At 39.0% G+C, this 19022-nt stretch overlaps 1 protein-coding gene across 7 annotated transcripts in view; it reads left to right on the forward strand.

The window, feature by feature from the left end:
* Positions 1–19022, forward strand: part of LOC134360180 (myosin-16) — a 339036-nt gene that overhangs the window by 160553 nt on the left and 159461 nt on the right. For 5 of the 7 annotated variants that reach the window (XM_063074218.1, XM_063074222.1, XM_063074221.1 and 2 more), the window contains one exon: positions 2787–2891. The exons of the other annotated variants lie outside the window; for them this stretch is intronic. In XM_063074218.1, the coding sequence (XP_062930288.1) occupies positions 2787–2891 (105 nt within the window). The remainder of the gene's footprint in view (positions 1–2786; positions 2892–19022) is intronic. 7 annotated transcript variants of the gene reach the window in all.

Here is a 19022-nt window from a genome sequence, read left to right on the forward strand (position 1 = left end):
TACGTTCCACAAGTTTGTGGATAACTAGCTAATCTGTTATTGATTGCACTGGCTATGGAATAAATATTGGTTAGGACACTGGGAGAATCTGCACTCTTCAGCAGCAGACTATGTAACATGATTGGAAGCTGAATATGAGAAGCTAAATATACCATACATTTTATTGTTCAGAGTCTTACAATGCTTCAGGATACTGATTAGTTTTACTAAACCGCAGTGTGAATTTTATGGTTTGGTTAACAGTACCTCAGAGCACATGTTCTTTGTCACGGATTAAAATGATGCCTGCCTAATATTTTATCAATTATGATTTAGCCATTGTAAATTAATTCAAGGCACTGTCATTGGAAGGAGAATTCAGTTTTCTCCATTCTCGACAGGAATTCGTGTTGTGAATTAATTAGTAAAGACATTCTTGTGACTTTATCCGGGATCCATCTGTGTGAATTTGCTTGTAATTACAAAAATCTCGGTTAAAGGAGTAAGATTATTTCTTCTATCTTCTACCATTTTTCCTTTTCCCTTACCTGCATGGCCACTTTTAACCATTTTAAACCTGTACTTGTAACAGTCACAAGTATGCAATAATAAAAGCTAATGAGGCAAAGACTAATAATTAAGCTGATGTCTTTTGTTAGATCCTTGACTTAGCCATTGCAAGTGGGGGGAATCCTTAAAAAAAGGAAATTCTTCTAGGGCAAGTTACAGCTTTTCAGTTCAAATTCTCCAAACGCAGGTAACTTGCATTATTGTCCTTTTTAGAACTGGCTGTTTTTTTGAAATTTGTAATATTGATTTAGATTTTTCTCTCTATTATGCACACATGTCTTTCTTGCCATCTGCAGCACATTGTTCTTCCTTGCTTGGAGAGTTATTTTCTAGCCAATCAATTGAATAAAGTCTCTTAGCTCCATGGCAATCCTAACCTAACCCAATCACTGAATTTCCTTTGTCCCCTGGCTTCTCTGCAATTTAACATTGACTTGTATATTTTCCTTTCCTGGCTGTGCCAAAGGAACCTTAATCTGAAAGATGAACTAGGTAACTTGTCCCACAGGTGCTGCTTGATCTTCTGAGTATCTAAAAACATTTTCTTTTTTTTTAATTTCAAATTTCAAGCTGCTTAGTTTTAATGTTTGTTTCTCTTGAATACCTGTCTCTACATGTAGGTACAATAATATTCAATGGAAATTGTACACAATATTGAATATGGAAAGATTTCTATGTAGGTTAAGTCATTATATATGCATGGATTTAATTCGGCACAATAACATATAGGTTAGCACAACATTCTCCAGTACCAGTGACTTGGGTTCAATTCTCCCACCACTGTCTTTAGGGAGTTTGTACAATTTCCCCATGACTGTGTGAGTTTCCTCCAGATGCTCCGGTTTTCTCCCACATTCTAAAGACATACCAGTTAGCAGGTTAATTGGTCATTGTAAGCTGTTCCATGACTAGGTTAGGGTTATATTGGTGGGTTGCTGGGCAGCGTGGCTCAAAGGGCGGGAAGGGCCTATTCTGTGCTAGATCTCAGTAAATATATAATATAATATAACACACACAAAATGCTGGAGGAACTCAGCAGGTTAGGCAGCATCAATTGAAAGAAATAAATAGTCAATGTTTCAGACTGTGACCTTTCTTCAGGACTGGGGAAAAAAAAGATGAGAAGGTGCAGGGAGGGGAGGGAGAAGTACAAGGTGGTAGGTGATAGGTGCAGGGAGAGGAGGGCTGAATTAAAGTGCTGGGAAGTTGATTGCTGAAAGAGATAAAGGGTGGAGGAGGGGGAATCTGATAGACGAGGGTAGAAGATCATGGAAGAAAGGGATGGAGAAAGGAGCACCAGAGGGGTGATGGGCAGGTAAGGAAAAAGGTAAGAGAGGGAAGCCCCAGACCCAGAATGGGGAATGGTGGAGAGGGGGACCATCACCAGAAGTTCGAGAATTGATGTTCCAGCAATTGCAGATTTTCTTGTGTTTGAAATAAATAATATATCCAAATAGGCACACAGTAGCCTGCTCCCATATTCGGTTGTTCTTTCATGTGATAATTGTGGTTCAGTAGTTTACTCTTGTTTCTGAATCAGAAGGATGTAGTTTCAATTACAATTTCAGAAATGAGTGCACAATCCAAGTTGGCACTGAGACAGTGCAGTAATCTTAGATGATGTCTTTCAGTTGGAACATTAACCAGGGCTCTCATCTACCCTCTCCGGTTATTCAAAAAGCCCCTTAAGTGCTCCCCTATGGAAAGCATCAAACTATCCCTTTTGGATAATATTTAATCCCTTGACCAATTTATTGCTGAAGTTGATTATCTGGTGCTTCACTCATTTGTGAGAATGTTAGTATGAACAAATTGACTGCTTTGCTTTCTAACCAACAACAGCACTCACACCAGAAACAAAACATTTGCTGCAATGTTTTAGCAGAGTGTGTGATGATAAAGATAGTCATACAAGTGCAATTTTTGGCTCTTTTTCAAGTACTGTACTTTTTAATGTCTTTATCACTCCTTTTTTAACAGAACATTGACTATTTCTGCATGAATGAATAACCTCCTAATATCAGGCTTCAGTTTGCCATTGCATCCTTTGAAACAATTCTGTTCTCTCTGCCTTCCTGTCTCTGTAGCCTGGTCTATTGTAGTTCCTTAACACTAACATTTTGTATTGTGTATTATATGTGTAGCTAGGCTTCTCAGTTAGCTCTCCCTAGTCTGTTTAAAACACCACAACTGATTTGGCACACACTCCTAATCAAATATTTATCGTCTTTGTTCAGAATTCAGAGCAGAAACTGCGGTCACTTACTGATGAATTAATCCAGAGAGATGAAACAATAACCAACCTTCGAAAGGATAAGCAGAAACTGGAGAAATTGATCCAGGTGAGCTTTCTGAGCACTCCCATGCAGACTTTATCTGAAGAACCAGTTGGATTAATTTCGAGCTCAGAGATTTACCTTTTTTTATTACCTTTGTAATCTCAAAGCCCCTATTGGCAGTTGAAGAATGTGCTTTCGAACAAGTGTGATGTACTTTTAGCTGCAGATTTGCAGTATACAGTTGATGCATTTGGGTTTGAGGATTGCATCAGATTCCAATCTAGTTGGATAATAATCAAGCCATTTCTCTTTAAATAAGAAAGAAAAGCTTTCAGCAAATAAAATGAAGAGCATTTGTAATACCACTTGGTTCTCTGCAGTGACTGCTGTATTATTGTTTAGTGCCAGTGTACTGTAAACACCTGGATGACATTCATTTCAAGCATAACCCTTGCTGCTTTCAGCCATATGCAGATTGCATTTCACCATATCACTGCAGTCAGGAAGTCTGGTCCACAGTGCAAGATAATGTAGTCTCTAATGGGAATCCATCTTGACTCTGATTTATGACAACTTGCTTCTCTGTTCTCAGTGAGTTATTGGTATAAGTACTGTTCCATGCTAAGATGGATTATTGCAAGAAGTCAACCTCTTGTCCAGTATTTTGTCAATGTAGGGGGAGTGAGACAGCTTGCAGTGGTATGGATGAAACCATGTCAAAGACTGCATCTTTGAAATGACTTAGTTGAAGCATTGATTGGGACTAACTTTCAGTGGGCTAGGGTTTGTGCAGGAAGGATTCATGCTGGTCTCATCTTACCTTTGAATCAGTGAAATCCATTTATTGATCCTTCTAATAAAAAGTTTCCCTTTATTTATTCTGAATAAACCACCCTGATTTTGAGTCTATCCAACATATCCTTCTGTGGCTCTAAGGATAATAGCACCAGCTTTTCCTGGCGTTCCTCATCTCTGTTGGCTTCCAAGCTCGTCCCTTATGTGCCTTCCTAATGCGGGGCAGTACACCCTGTCTGACTAATGTTTAATAAAATATATCCTTCAGATATTATTGGGTCAGTTGGCATGCTGGAAGACCAGGTGACGTAGTTTAGTGTGGAAGTATTTTCAAGAGGAATATAGTATAATAACTGAAAGGACAAAATGAACCAGTTTGATTTAATTGGAGCAGTTGTTCCTAAATACTCCAGAGATGGAAATGAGGAGCTGCTAGAGGAGGGCACAAGAGCACACCTCAGTATGGCAGCTGCTCTTACCATGACTGTTTGAAAGTGTAGAGAGTTGTGGACACAGCTCAGCACCTCATGGAAACCAACCTCTCCTCCATGGACTCTGCCTATCCCTCTTACTGCCTCAGTAAAGCATCCAATATAATTAAAGATCCCACCCAACCCAGACATTCTCTCTTTTTCCTTCTTCCATCAAGATGACAGCACGTACCACCCAGCTCATGAACAGCTTCAACCAGGCTGTTACAAGACTGTTGAATTGTTCCCTTGTATAAAATGGACTCTTGGCCTCACAATCTACCTCATTATCATCTTAATCCATATTGTCTACCTGCATCTCACTTTCACTGTAGAGAATACACTTTATTTTGCCTTTGCTTTACCTTTTATTGCTTCAATGAACAGTGTAATGAAGATTATCCAAGAAAAGCTTTAAACTGTACTTCGTACATGTGACAATTGTAATCAATGAAAATTCCAGAGACCTAATGGGGGCCCTCAACCCACAGGTAGGAGGGACTATCCCCCATGGCTAGACTTTTCTTCTAGCCCAACCCAGGGTCATCTAGAGACCCCAGCCTTGGAATCACACCTTTGTTACCTTTTTTTTATTATTTGCATATCTCGGCTCTTATTTGTTCAGGGAGTAGATCGTTATATATTCTGCAAATTTCAATGATATACTAACAGATCAATAACACATGGCTAAGGACCAAGTAAAATTCATTTATTTTAATGTCAATAGGCTGTTGAATCCAGTCAAGCGCAGTAAAATTCTATCAAAAATGAAAAAGAGAACAAGCCCATGTAGTATATTTACAGGAAACTCACTTAAGTGATAATGAGCAGGGAAAATTAAAGAGAGTGCGCTTCACTAATTTGTTTTTTTCCTCATATAAATCAGGACATAGAAGAGGACTTGCTATTCTCATCTCAAGTAAGCTAAATTTTGAAAAAGTTTTCGAAATGGGAGATGAGGAGGGCAGATATATTCTGGTAAGGGGGAATATAGACAAAAATCCAGTTACTTTATTGAATATCTACGCACCCCCAGGAAGTGATATTAGTTTCTTCCAGAAAATTACTAATATTATGGTAATGGAAACAGAAGGTCTCTTGATATGTGGGGGAGACTTAAAATTAGACTCTTCCAATAGAAAAACTTATGAAACAAAGTCCTTACATAAGAAAGTTAACACTCTTTTTAGAGACAAAATGATCACCTGTGGAATTGGGACAATAGATGTAAGTGACCATGCACCTATATATTTATCTGTTGATTTTGACCTACAACCAAAGAATACTATTTGGAAACTAAATTCAAGTCTACTCAGTGATCCCTATTTTAAGAAACAAATTAAAAAAGAAATTGGTCTTTACTTAGAATTCAATGATAATGCAGAGGTTTCATCTCCCATTCTATGGGATGCTCTGAAGGCTGTCTTAAGAGGGAAAATTATAGCGATGTCTTCATGTAAGAAAAAAATAAGAATTGAACATTAGAGGAATTACAAAATAAGCTGAAGGAACTAGAAAAAAACACATTGAGTTTGGCACAGGATACACTAGAGGAAATTTTAAAAATTAGGAATGAAATTAATAGTTTGGCTACACAAGAAATTAGAAAAAAATTAATATTTTTGAAACAGACATTATGAAAGTGGATCTAAATCTATGAAAATACTGGTGTGGAAAGTATGGAAAGTATTCTAAGAGATGGTATCTATAATTATCTGGATAGACAGGGTCTGATTAGGAACAGTCAACATGGATTTGTGCGTGGAAGGTCATGTTTGACAAATCTTATTGAATTTTTTGATGAGGTTACTAGGAATGTTGATGAGGGTAAAGCGGTGGATGTTGTCTATATGGACTTCAGTAAGGCCTTTGACAAGGTTCCACATGGAAGGTTAGTTAGGAAGGTTCAGTCGTTAGGCATTAATATCGAAGTAGTAAAATGGATTCAGCAGTGGCTAAATGGGAGACGCCAGAGAGTAGTGGTGGATAACTTGTGTCAGATTGGAGGACGGTGTGTAGCGGTGTGCGTCAGGGATCTGTACTGGGTCCAGTGTTGTTTGTCATATATGATAATGATCTGGATGATGGGGTGGTAAATTGGATTAGTAAGTATGCAGATAATACTAAGATAGGTGGCGTTGTGGATAATGAAGTAGGTTTTCAAAGCTTGCAAAGAGATTTAGGCCAATTAGAAGAGTGGGCTGAAAGATGGCAGGTGGAGTTTAATGCTGAAAAATGTGAGGTGCTACATTTTGGTAGGACTAATCAAAATAGGACATACATGGTAAATGGTAGGGCATTGAAGAATGCTGTAGAACAGAGGGATCTAGGAATAATGGTGCATAGTTCCCTGAAGGTGGAATCTCATGTGGATAGGGTGGTGAAGAAAGCCTTTGGTATGCTGGCCTTTATAAATCAGAGCATTGAGTATAGGAGTTGGGATGTAATGTTGAAATTGTGTAAGGCATTGGTAAAGCCAAATTTGGAGTATTGTGTACAGTTCTGGTCACCAAATTATAGGAAAGATGTCAATAAAATTGAGAGAGTACAGAGGAGGTTTACTAAAATGTTGCCTGGGTTTCATCTCCTAAGTTACAGAGAAAGGTTGAACAAGTTGGGTCTTTATTCTTTGGAGCGTAGAAGATTGAGGGGGGACTTGATAGAGGTGTTTAAAATTATGAGGGGGATTGATAGAGTTGATGTGGATAGGATTTTTCCATTGAGGGTAGGGGAGATTCAAATAAGAGGACATCAGTTGAGAGTTAAAGGGCAAAAGTTTAGCGGTAACATGAGGGGGAACTTCTTTACTCAGAGAGTGGTAGCTGTGTGTAACGAGCTTCCAGCAGAAGTGGTTGAGGCAGGTTCGATGTTGTCATTTAAAGTTAAATTGGATAGATATATGGACAGGAAAGGAATGGAGGGTTATGGGCTGAGTGCAGGTCGGTGGGACTAGGTGAAAGTAAGAGTTCAGCAGGGACTAGAAGGGCCGAGATGGCCTGTTTCCCTGCGGTAATTGTTATATGGTTATATGGAAATTGAAAAAACAGATAGCAGAAAATACAATTCATAGAATAAGGGATCCAAGAACAAAAGTGATAAAAAAAAATAAGCTAAGTGAAATTCAATAAGCTTTTGAAATATTTTACAAAACTCTATATTCCAAAGTTCCAGGGGGAAGCATCACCCAAATTGACACCTTCCTGAATTCTTTAGAGTTACCCACTTTAAGCAAAGAACAAAATAGAACGACGACTGCTGACATAACTGAAGCTGAACTAAAAACTGCAATTAGTAGGCTTAAATTAAGCAAGTCACCAGGATCAGATGGATATACGGCAGAGTGGTATAAAGAGTTTAGAAGTGAGTTAATTCGTATTTTACTCCCCACACTGAACTGGGCCCTAAGAAAGGCGCAAATGCCACCCAGCTGGAAGGAGGTGATAATCTCTGCTATACCGAAAAAAGGCAATGATAAAATGGAATGTGGGTCATTTAGACCAATATCTGTTCTTAATGTGGATTATAGAATATTTACCTCCATCATGGCCAAACAATTAGAAGAGTTTCTACCACACTGATACATAATGATCAGACAGGTTTTATACATCAATGCCAAACACAAGACAATATACGAAGGACACTTCACGTTATGGATCATATTTTTAAAAAAAAGAAATTGAAGCAATAGTGATAAGCGTGGACGCTGAAAAGGCATTTGATTCGATTAATTGGAATTTTCTTTACAGAGTTTTACATAGATTTGATCTACATGACACAATTATTAAAACTATACAGACACTATATGACAATCCTACTGCCAGGATTAAAATCAATGGATATTTATCTAATAGTTTTACCCTAGAAAGGGGCATGAGACAGGGTTGTGCATGGTCACCACTACTCTTCGCGTTATATCTGGAACCATTAGCTCAGTACATTAGACAAAATGAAGATATCAGGGGAATTACTATTAAAGGGACAGAGCATAAATTGGCCTGTTATGCGGATGATATTTTGATCCATCTAGGGCAACCAACATACTCTTTACCTAACTTGATGCAATCCTTTGAACAATATGGTCAATTATCAGGATATAAGATCAACATAGATAAAACCTAACTATTTTCATATAACTATAGCCCACCAAGAGAAATTGAAAGTAGATATCCTTGGGCATGGCAAACAGAGTCCATCAAATATTTGGGCAGCATTATGCCAAAAGATTTGACAAAATTGTCAGAATGCAATTATCAGCCTATATATAAAAAAAATTAAGGAAGATATAACAAGATGAAACCTAATTCGTTTTCTTGGTCTCAGTTCAAGGATTGGATCTATTAAAATGAATATACTGCCCAGACTACTATATCTCTTTCAGACCCGACCAATATAGATTAACCAAAATCAATTCAATGAATGGAACAAGATGCTATCAAGATATATATGGCTAGGTAAAAGGCCTAGGATTCGTCTCAAAATTTTGCAATTAGCCAAGGAAAAGTGGGGGGACTTACATTCTCTTAGAGACTATTATTTTGCAGCACAGTTGGGAGCAGTGATATGCTGGTGCAACCCATTATATGGCGCTCAATGGAAAAACATTGAGGAGAGGATACTTTCCATCCCCATACAGGCAATTTTGGCTGATAACAACCTACAAAGTTACATAAATCATAGTGACAACTCGTGGGTGAAATGGACTCTTAAAATATGGAAAATTATTAGAAAAGAATATAAACTAGAGAGAGACATTGCAATACTTAAATGGTGTGCATATGGCTCGGATTTTACGCCGAATAAACTGGATGCTAGATTTCAGGTCTGGACAACTGAAGGAATAACAGCTATTTGCAATATAATGAAAGAAGGAACACTGTTCAGTTTTGAAATGCTCAAAGAGAAACACTTACTAGAAAAACAAGACTTTTACCAGTATTTACAGATGCGACAGTGTGTTAGTAGGACAGTTAAAACTGTAACCAAGGCAAGCACATGTCTGATAGAGCTATTTAGAAAAGCATATAATTCAGACAGCGGTAGTAGAATAATTTCAAGCATTTATAAGGGTTTGTCAAATCTTAAAACACATTCGACTTCATACATCAAAACAAAATGGGAGAAAGAAGGAGAGATAATATCTGAGGAAGACTGGACAATAATATGGAGGTATCAATGGAAGTGTACCAGTTCACAGAAATGGAGGGAGTTCAGGTGGAAAAGCTTGGTAAGATATTTTATTACACCCTCTCAGAAATCCCATTATAATAGTAACCCCCATGAATGCTGGAGAAATTGCGGAAATCAAAATGCAAACCATTATCATATTTTTTGGGAATGCCCCGTTATCAAAGGCTATTGGAGTGGGATACGTAATGTCCTACAAGACATCTTTAAATGTGAAATACCCTTAGAGAGTAAGATCATATATTTTGGGTATATACCTCAAGAACAGTTGAAAAGAGATAACTATTTAATGAATGTACTGCTGGTGGCTGGTAAAAAGACCCTTACCAGGAAATGGTTATCTCAGGAGAGCCCAACTTTAAATGTATGGATGGAAATTACAATGGACATTTACAAAATGGAGAAGATAACAGCATCTGTTAATCATAAGCTGGAACAATTTTATTCATACTTTGAAGAAATGGTTTAACTACATTGCACCTCATAGGACTGATTTTATTCTCACAAGTCAATGAATATGTTGTAAAAAAAATCACTCCTTACTCTGTACATAGTTTTCTTCTTTCTATTGTTCTTTCTTTCCTCTCCTTTCTATAAGTGTATACCTCAGATAAATATTATGTGGAGATTTGTGACAAATATGATTATATGATGTATGTACAGTATTTGAAATACATCTTATGGAAATGTTTGTTTGATGGTGAAATTCAATAAAAAATTCAATAAAAAATAAATTTACAAAAAAAAGAGAATTCCAGAGACCTGTGACCACACTGTTTTCCTCCAGGTCCTCCAGTTTCCTTTCACGTCTCAAAGGTGTATTGCTTCTCTAATTGGGGAAACAAGGATAAAGGTAATTGGCTGGAAACTAATGTTACCAATGGAACTTTGGTGACTGAATTGTGATAGAGTCAAACTTTGGCAGAAGTCTTTCCAGCACAGAGTCCAAAGCCAAGTGGTTGTTTCTCCCTCCCTACACTAGGATGCAGTGTCTAGTGTGATTTGCATCTGACTAGCTTGATTTTGTTTTTTTTAAGGAAGGGAAAAGAGAGATTGATTGGAGCAGCATATTTGATGCGATTTACATGGATTTCAGCAAATGTTTGGTGGTGATACATGGTAGGTTGATTAGGCAAGCAGGCCACAGGATCTCTGGGAAGGGGTAGGATGTTTAAAATGTCACACCATAGGAGAAATCTGATCAATTGACGTTTTAATTACTGGAGTGATGATTGTAAGGGGATTCCTGAATTACTTACTTCAAGGTCCCTTTTTGTTACTTAAATAAATGATTTATTCTACATTATAATGGTTATGATTGAGAAGTTGTTGCTAAACAAGCAGTTGATGGAGAGGAACAAATAAGGAAAAGGACCGTGTGTTATATGGCCGGAGACTAAGAACCATGGATAAACAGAGGGACTTTTGAGTGTATGTCCATAATACTCTGAAGATAAAGGTAAATATGGTAGTTAAGATGTTAACTTAAGGGATTCTTGCCTTTTATTAGATGAGTTGTAAAAATATGAATCAGATGATTATATTGGAACTGCATCATTGCAAAGATTAGCAGGCCACAGTTAGAGCACTGTGGCGAGTCTGCGTACCAAATTGAGGGAAGGGTGAGAGAAGATTAATTTCATAATAGATATAAAAAATATCACGTGATCGCATGGTATTCATTAGTTTCCTCGTGCTGTGAGACTAATGGCTACCCTGCCACCACCAAGGACTCATCACTAGGATAGCAAACCGTTTGCTGTATCTTTACTGTTCTTTGTTTACCTATGCTGTGCAGCACATGCACTTGACATTATATTTTAATAACTTGTGGTAATATTTTGTTTAATGTGCTTTTTGTGATGTATGTTTTGTGTTGCTGAAGAGCATTGTTTCATCTGGTTGTATATGTGTACAGAAGGATGACAATAAACTTAAACTTGGGTTTATAATTGTGATGAGGGATTACTATCAGTGCCTCTCCAAGCAGCCAGGACTATCAGAGGTCAGCTGCAGGGGAGGGCGTCTTGTTACGATATGCACTTGACCATGCATGCTTCCAGAGTTTCCACACTCTTACACTCTGGAATATGGGTGCAGCCTCTTTAAAGACTCAGGCCCACCCCGATTATTGGCAGCCATATTTTGGCACCTGATCTGAGATTCAGTACTCAATCATCAGTTCTACTTTGGATTCTCGTTTAGTGTCTGGTTTAGAATCCTGTCCTCATCTCAGTCTCGTATCGTGTCTCAATTCTAATCTTGGATTCTCCAGCACTTGCCTTGTTCTCTTGTCACACCTGATCAGCGTTTCTTACAGCCCTCTGAACAGTAACCAGGATGTGAGCTACAAATTACAATGGGAGATAGAAAAGGCATGTTAAAAGGCTAGTGTTGCGATGATCATGTGGGATTTCAATATGCAGGTAGATTGGTAAAATTCAATTGGCACTAGATCCCAAGAGAGGAAATTTGTAGAAAGCCTATGAAATTGCTTTTTCAATCTGTTTGTGGTTGAGCACACTTGGGGAAAGGCAATTCTGGATTGGGTGTTTTGTACTGACCCAGATTTGATTATGGAGCTTAAGGTTATGGAACCCTTAGGAATCAGTGATCATAATATGATAGATCTCACTGTGCAGATTGAGGAGGAGAGTAACAGTATTACAGTGGAGTAAAGGGAGTTACAGAGGCATGAGAGAGAAGCTGTCCAAAGTTATTTGGAAGGGGTCACTATCAGGGATGATGGCAGAACAGTAATGGCTTGTGTTTCTAGGGGAAATACGGAAGGTGCAGGAAAGGTACATCCCAAAGATGAAGAAGTATTCTAATGGGAGAATGACACAACAGTGGCTGACAAGGGAAGTCAAAGACGGTGTACAAGCATAAGAGAGGGCATATAATGTCGCAAACATTAGTGGAAAGGTAGAGTATTGGGAAGCTTTTAAAAACCAAAAGAAGGCAACTAAAATAGCCATGAAGAGTGAAAAGATGAAATATGAAGGTAGGCCATCCAATAATATTAAAGAGAATAAAAAAGTTTTTCAGATCTATAAAGGGTTAAAGAAAAATGAGAGTGGATACCAGACTACTCGAAAATGATACAATGACACTGGAGAGGCAGTAATGGGTGATTAAGAAATGGCAGACAAACATAGTAGTATTTGGATTAGACTTGACTGTGGCAGATAGTAACTAGCAGAAAGACAGAAATGCTAGCTTGTTAGGGGGCAGAGTGAGTATCACTGATATTACTAATGAGAAGGCGCTTGTAAGCTAAAAGATCTGAATTCACCAGGCCCAGATGGAGTACAGCCAGGTTTCTGAAAGAGGTAGCTGAAAATATTGTTGAGACATTAGTAATGATCTTTAATAAATCACTAGGTTCTGGAATGGTTCCTGAGTACAGAAAATTTGCAAATTCACTCCATTCTTTAAGCAGAGACGGAGGCAGAAGAAAGGAAATTATAGGCCAATTAGAATGATGTTGGAGTCTATAATTAAGGATAAGGTTTTGGGGTTCTTTAAGTCAAAATGGTTTTCTCAAGGGGAAGTCTTGCATGACGAATCTGTTGGAATTTTTTGAGGAAATAACAAGCAGGATAGACAGAGAGTCAGTGGAGTTGTTTATTTGGATTTTCAGAAGACCTTTGACAAGGTGCCACACATGAGGATGCTTCACAAAAGCCTGTGGAATATACTAGCATGGATAGATGATTGGCTGACTGGCAGGAGGCAAAGAGTAGGAATAAAGGGGATCTTTTCTGGTTGTCTGCTGATGACTAGTGATGTGCTGCAGGGATTTGTCTTGAAACACTTTGTTTCACATTATACATCAATGATTTGGAGGAAGGAATTGATGGCTTTGTGGCTGCTAGCAGATGATACAGAAATAGGTGGAGGGACAAGTAGAGTTGAAGAAGCAGGGTATTTGCAGAAGGACTTGGACAGATTGGGGGAATTGGCAAAGAGGTGGCAGATAGAATATGTAAGGAAGTATATGGTCAGAACTTTAGCAGAAGGAATAAAGGGAGCTGGATTTAAGATGTCCCTTTCAGGAACCCAGCACCGTTCTTCAGGTTCAAATCCTTTCCAATCCACAAGGAACTGCCGAACACTGAACAGTTTGTGAATCCAGAATTCTTTTTACAGTGAACACCTGTCTCCCATCAACAAACCTGGGTGACAGCAGGGCTGATGGTGGTGGGGCAAAAGGACTGTTGCTTACAGGTTTTGGTATGGAAATGTGGAAAGTGGGATTGATCTTGAGCGTCTTGGGGAGCTGCAAGGTGTAAGCTACCGAGTTTACTTTCTTGAGAACCTCGAAGGGTCCAATGAAGTTGGGCACCAATTTCCGAGACTCCACCCAGAGGAGCATATCCTAAGTAGACAGCCAGACCTGTTCCTCAGGCTGTAAAACTGGTCCCAGTCTTCTCTTCCATTTAGTCTTCATTTCAGCCTTCCAGGTAGAGGCCAACAAAATCTCCCTTGCACTTGTCCAGGGTTTCCCAATTTCTTTTAAGCCCAATGACCCCCTAAACCACCTTCCTGCTTGTCAACACCCTTCTTGAGCACAATATACTTTCTGAAGCTCCTATAGTGTAAAAACATGCCTACCACATACTAACATGAGGAAAATGATTCTGCTTTCAAATTTTTATTCGACTTTAAGCCTAGCTTACACAGTACCTGTATGCTGTACAGCAGCTTTGATATCAATGTGATCCTTGAGCTTGATGGTTTTTAGCAAGAGTTGAAATACCTGTTTCAAGTTGTGACAGCAAAAGCCTTAAGTCCCAATGTGTAACAATGTCCAAGCGGTTTCAGTTTTTTTTTTGAGTATGTGGTTCACTGCACTGAAGCCTCGTTCAACAAGGTAGGAGGATGGAAATGTAATATAGAGCAGTTTGGCTCCCTTCCAAAAAGGCCAGGAAACTTCATATGACAGTGTAGCTGCATACCACAAAAACCGACATTTTTGAAAAGCATTCGCTTCTTCATCATTCTGAATTTCGATAATTTCTTCTTGCAAGCTCTCTACCTGTTCTTCCACCTTGCAAAGAAATGGGTTAATTACCCAGTCTAGAATTTCCAGATTGTTCAAATCTTTGAATTGATTCTGAAAATTCTTCTTCAGTGACTGCATGTGTAAGCAGTACTCTTGTAATCACTGGCTTGTCTACATGCTAGACTAGAATCCAAAGTAGAGCTGACGATTGCACACCGAACCTCAGTTCAGGTGCTCTTTAAATATTAAAACTCTAGTGTCAAAACATGGCTGCCAACAAGGTTCCCTCTAACTTGTAATGACCAGTGTGTGCAAAAATCTTGTGCTGTGCAATTTTTTTTGCCCAGTTACAACATGTGCACACTGAATAACTTCTTCTTCAAAAAAACAAGCAGAGTAAATAAGCCAGTTCTAAAATCTGCCGACAAATCATCGCAAACTCCACATTGTCAACACCATCTGCATCAGAAACCAGAAAAGGAAATGTGATTGTGTATGATCATGAAATATACCTAACATGCCAATGAGGTCGAGGGTGACAGCCTTTTGTGCGCAGTTTAAATCCCTTTGTGCGCCAGTAGCAAAAGACATGTGTGCATGTACATGAGCGCACCTTAGAGGGAACATTGGCCATCAATTAGCGGGGCAGGCCTGAATCTTCAAAGGGGTCACATAATGCTATCCATATTCTGTAGAGTCAGAGTGTCTAAACCCTGGAAGCTGGTGCGGTCGGGTGTGTATCGTAACATCAGGGTCTTTTCACCCTTCCAGTTCCTTAACTCTACCCACTGGTATTCTACATCTTCTGATCCTATGTCACTTCTTTTTAAGAATTTGATCTAAATTTTTACCACCAGAGCCACTTCACCCCCTCTGCCTATCCACCTGTGCTTTTGATGCAATGAGTATCTTTGGATGTTAAGTTCCCTACTATGATCATTTTGCAGACACAATTCTGAGATGCCCACAACATCATACCTGCCAATCTCTAATTGCACTACAAGGTCATCCTCCTTATCTGCATACTGCATCCATTCATATATAAGACCTTCAGTCCTGTATTCATCACTCTTTTGGACTTTAGCCCCCTGTTGCACTTCTTAACTCATTCCACTGACTGCAATTTTGCCCTATCATCTGCCTGTCCTTACTCACAGTCTCACTACACATTGTATCTAGTTATATGCCAACTGCCCCATCCTCAGCCATATCACTCCAGTTTTCATCTCCCTGCCAAACTAGATTAAACCCTCCTCCACAGTTCTGGGGAACCTGCTCGCAAGGACACTGGCCCCTCTCGGGTTTAGGTGTAACCTTTCCTTTTTGTACAGGTCATACAGTACCTTCTCCAGAGGAGATCCCAATGATCCAGAAATCTGAAACCCTGCCCCTTGCACCAATTTCTCAGTCACACGTTCATCTGCCATTTCATCCTATTCTTACCCTCACTGGCATGTGGCACAGGCAGTAATCCAGAGATTGCTACCTTGGAGGTCCTGCTTTTCAGTTTCTGCAAAACTCACAGTTCCCTCTTCAGTACCTCTCTTTTCCTACGTATGTCGTTGTACCACAATGTACCATGACTTGCAGCTGTTCACCCTCCCCATCCAATCCAAGACATCCCTGGCTTTAGCAGCTGGGAGGCAACATGCCATCCGATAATCTCTTTCACGTCCATGGAATCTGCTTTCTGTTCCTCTAACTGTGAAATCGTTTATCACTTTAGCACTCCTCTTCTCCTCCATCCCCCCCAACCCTTCCCTCTGAGGCACAGAGCCAGGCTCAGTGCCAGAGACCTGGTCACTGTGACATGTTGCACTTTGTAATTTTGTATGCTTGAAGTATGTTGTCAAGCAGCTGCACATGGTATGGTGCTCTGTAGTTATCTGAATTGCCTGCCATTAATGACTTGTTTGATTTGTGGACAGAAATGCCTTCCTTAATCTTGGCATCAGTTTTTCTGACTTGAATTATAAATTGAAATAACACATACAGGCAATTTCAAAAAAAAAGTTGTGCGCGTTAGGGAAATTTCATGGTGATTTTCATGATCAGCAGCCTAAAATCCATAAGGTACACCAATAGTATTCAGGAAGCAAGATCTTTGTTGTCCAGTGTAGTTAAGCAAATTGGCTCTTATCCAAAATATTATAAAAGTATGCATGTATGATAGTATCCAGCACCAGCTGGAATTCTGGAATTCGTTTCATTTAATTTTATTTTCCTGATGTAAGCTTGTTAACAAATAAGAAGTTGGAGGAACTCAGCAGGTTAGACAGTATCTATGGTCAGAAATTGACACTGGATGTTTTAGAGTGCGAACCTTCATCTGGACAGAAAAGTAAAGGGGAGATGTCTTTTCTGCCAGCTGGATCTTACAGATACTGTCTGACCCATTGAATTCCATCACACTCCAGCATTTGCAGTCTCTTGTGGCTCCCTAAGCTTGTTACTATTGAGTAGACCTTTGGCTTCAGTAGCATGGTCCGACTCCATTTAAATTTCACTGAAGCTTCCTTTGCATTCCCAAGAAGCCTTTCACTCACTACAAGTAGTAAAGGAAATGCCAGGAGTGATTTTACAAACTCTCTTGGGTCATCTCTTCTGCACACTGTTTCATTGTGTTATCTTTGATTGCTGTCAGGATGGTCCTCAATTTGGAGACTTCCTAGCTATGTTTGATTAGATATACTATGAAGTTCTTCTCCTTACTGCACAGCTAAGAATGGAGAAATGTTTTACACCATATTGCATCATTCTATTGAGCACAAAGCCCAAGGTGTATAAAGTAGAATTAACCTTGGACGAAGAGGACTGAAGTGGATGGTGTGCAAGGTGGCATCATTTCTGAAACAACCAGTAAGTACCAATTAACTTCGTGATAGTATTCTGCTGCATAGATTTTCTTGGCTAGTATCTCTGTATTCGATAGCACCTGACGCTCTCTGGGCTTTGAACACCCAACTTATGGACACCCCTTACATACAGTCAGGAATTTGAGACATCGGCAGGATAGATAGCAGTGCAGTTGTAGCCAGCAAATGCGGCCCTATCAATGCATCTGGTCCTCATCTTGCAATCTCTTAGCTTTACATTGACCTAGTGTCTACTCCCAATGTATGGGTGTAGCCTTGTGAGTCAGGTGGTTGTGGGTTCCAATCTCTTCTCAGATCTATGAGGATATAATCAGGGGTGGTCAACCTATGGTGTGTGTCCCAAGATGGCAAGCACAAAAATTATGTTGCGATACAGCATACATTGCTGCCCCATGATTCTTTAAACCCCACCCATAATAAAAATGTACATGATAATCAGCTTTACTGCCAAATGAAATGGCAAGTGGCTTTTTACAACCAGAGAGCAGAGAAATATTTCACACCGGCTTGGTGCCAGCTAATCAGTTGCAAGAACATGTGATGTAGGATGATACGTTTTGAAATCCTCATGGATTTGATGTACACAATACTATTTAGAAATGTTACTTTTCAGTTATTTTTTAATGATTAATAATAATTTTGAACTGGTTTTCTAAAACGCTCACTTATCTCAATCTGTCTGAGTTGTATTTTTACTAATAGGTAAACGATGAATACATGTAAATAAGCAACAGGACTTATCTTTTTCCTTCGCAAAGTCCATAGTCATTGTTACTAATTCATTAATCAATGATAATCTCTGTTCAAAAGTACAGTGGCAAGTGCAAGGTTTTTTTTAGAAGATTATCATTAATTTGGGTACATGCTCCCAAAAAGGTTGCCACACCTGATAGGTTGTCACTTTGGGAGGGTTGCACTGCCAAAGATGTTGGTTCTTCTGTGGGGCATTAACTGAAGTTAATATTTCTACCCTCAAAAGAACATAAATGTGAGCATTCAAAGGAGAATTTCATGGCTTCCCTGTGAATATTTCTCCCTTAGCCATTATCAATAAAACAGGTTGATGCTATCTGTGGGATTTTTGTTGAGTGTAAATTAGCTGCTGAGTTTCCAGCATTTCAACTTTAAAAGTACTTAATTGGTTGTAAAGTGCTTTGGGCTGTCTCGAGTCATGAAAAGTATGTTATAATTCAAATTCTTCCCCTGTACCATTATATAGGAGCAGGGAAGAGCCTTGACCTGTCCCAATCCATTGCTGAGAACATTAACAGTAATTCCCACTTATACAGCACATGCCCTAAAATGTTGCATGCAATTATTATTACACACCAAAAAAACTGACATCATGCTATGAAAGGAGGTGTAAGAGCAGATAATGGAAAGCTTAGTCAGAGCAGATTTCAAGGATCACTTTAAAGGAGGGAAGAGAAGGGGGTGTAAGGGTTTCCAGGGAATTCCAGAGGTTATGACCTTGTCAGCTGCAGGCATGGCCACCAATGGTGGAGCTCTGACATAGAGTGGAGAAAAAGACCATAATTAGAGCAGAGTGGAAATGTCAGAAGGCTGCGGTCAGGAAGGAATTATAATTATTTTGTGCATGTTTTGTCTGTCTTACCAGGCAACTGATGAAGACCTATTGAAAAAGAAAATAATCTTTGGCAGATAGAATTTTAATGGAATTTACATTTTCTGGCTGTGCTGCCTTTGGGTTTTTCATCATATTTTTATGGCTAGACATTGGAAAAATTGCAGTGGAGTCTAATTTGCTGAGTTAGCTCCAAATAGAGCATTATGATCTTTTCTGATCATTTTGGCTTATTATATTCTGGATCAATGATGGGATATGATTTGTGCACTCTGT

The sequence above is a fragment of the Mobula hypostoma genome, chromosome 22 (genome assembly GCF_963921235.1).
Source record: "Mobula hypostoma chromosome 22, sMobHyp1.1, whole genome shotgun sequence".
Classification (NCBI taxonomy): Eukaryota; Metazoa; Chordata; class Chondrichthyes; order Myliobatiformes; family Myliobatidae; genus Mobula; species Mobula hypostoma.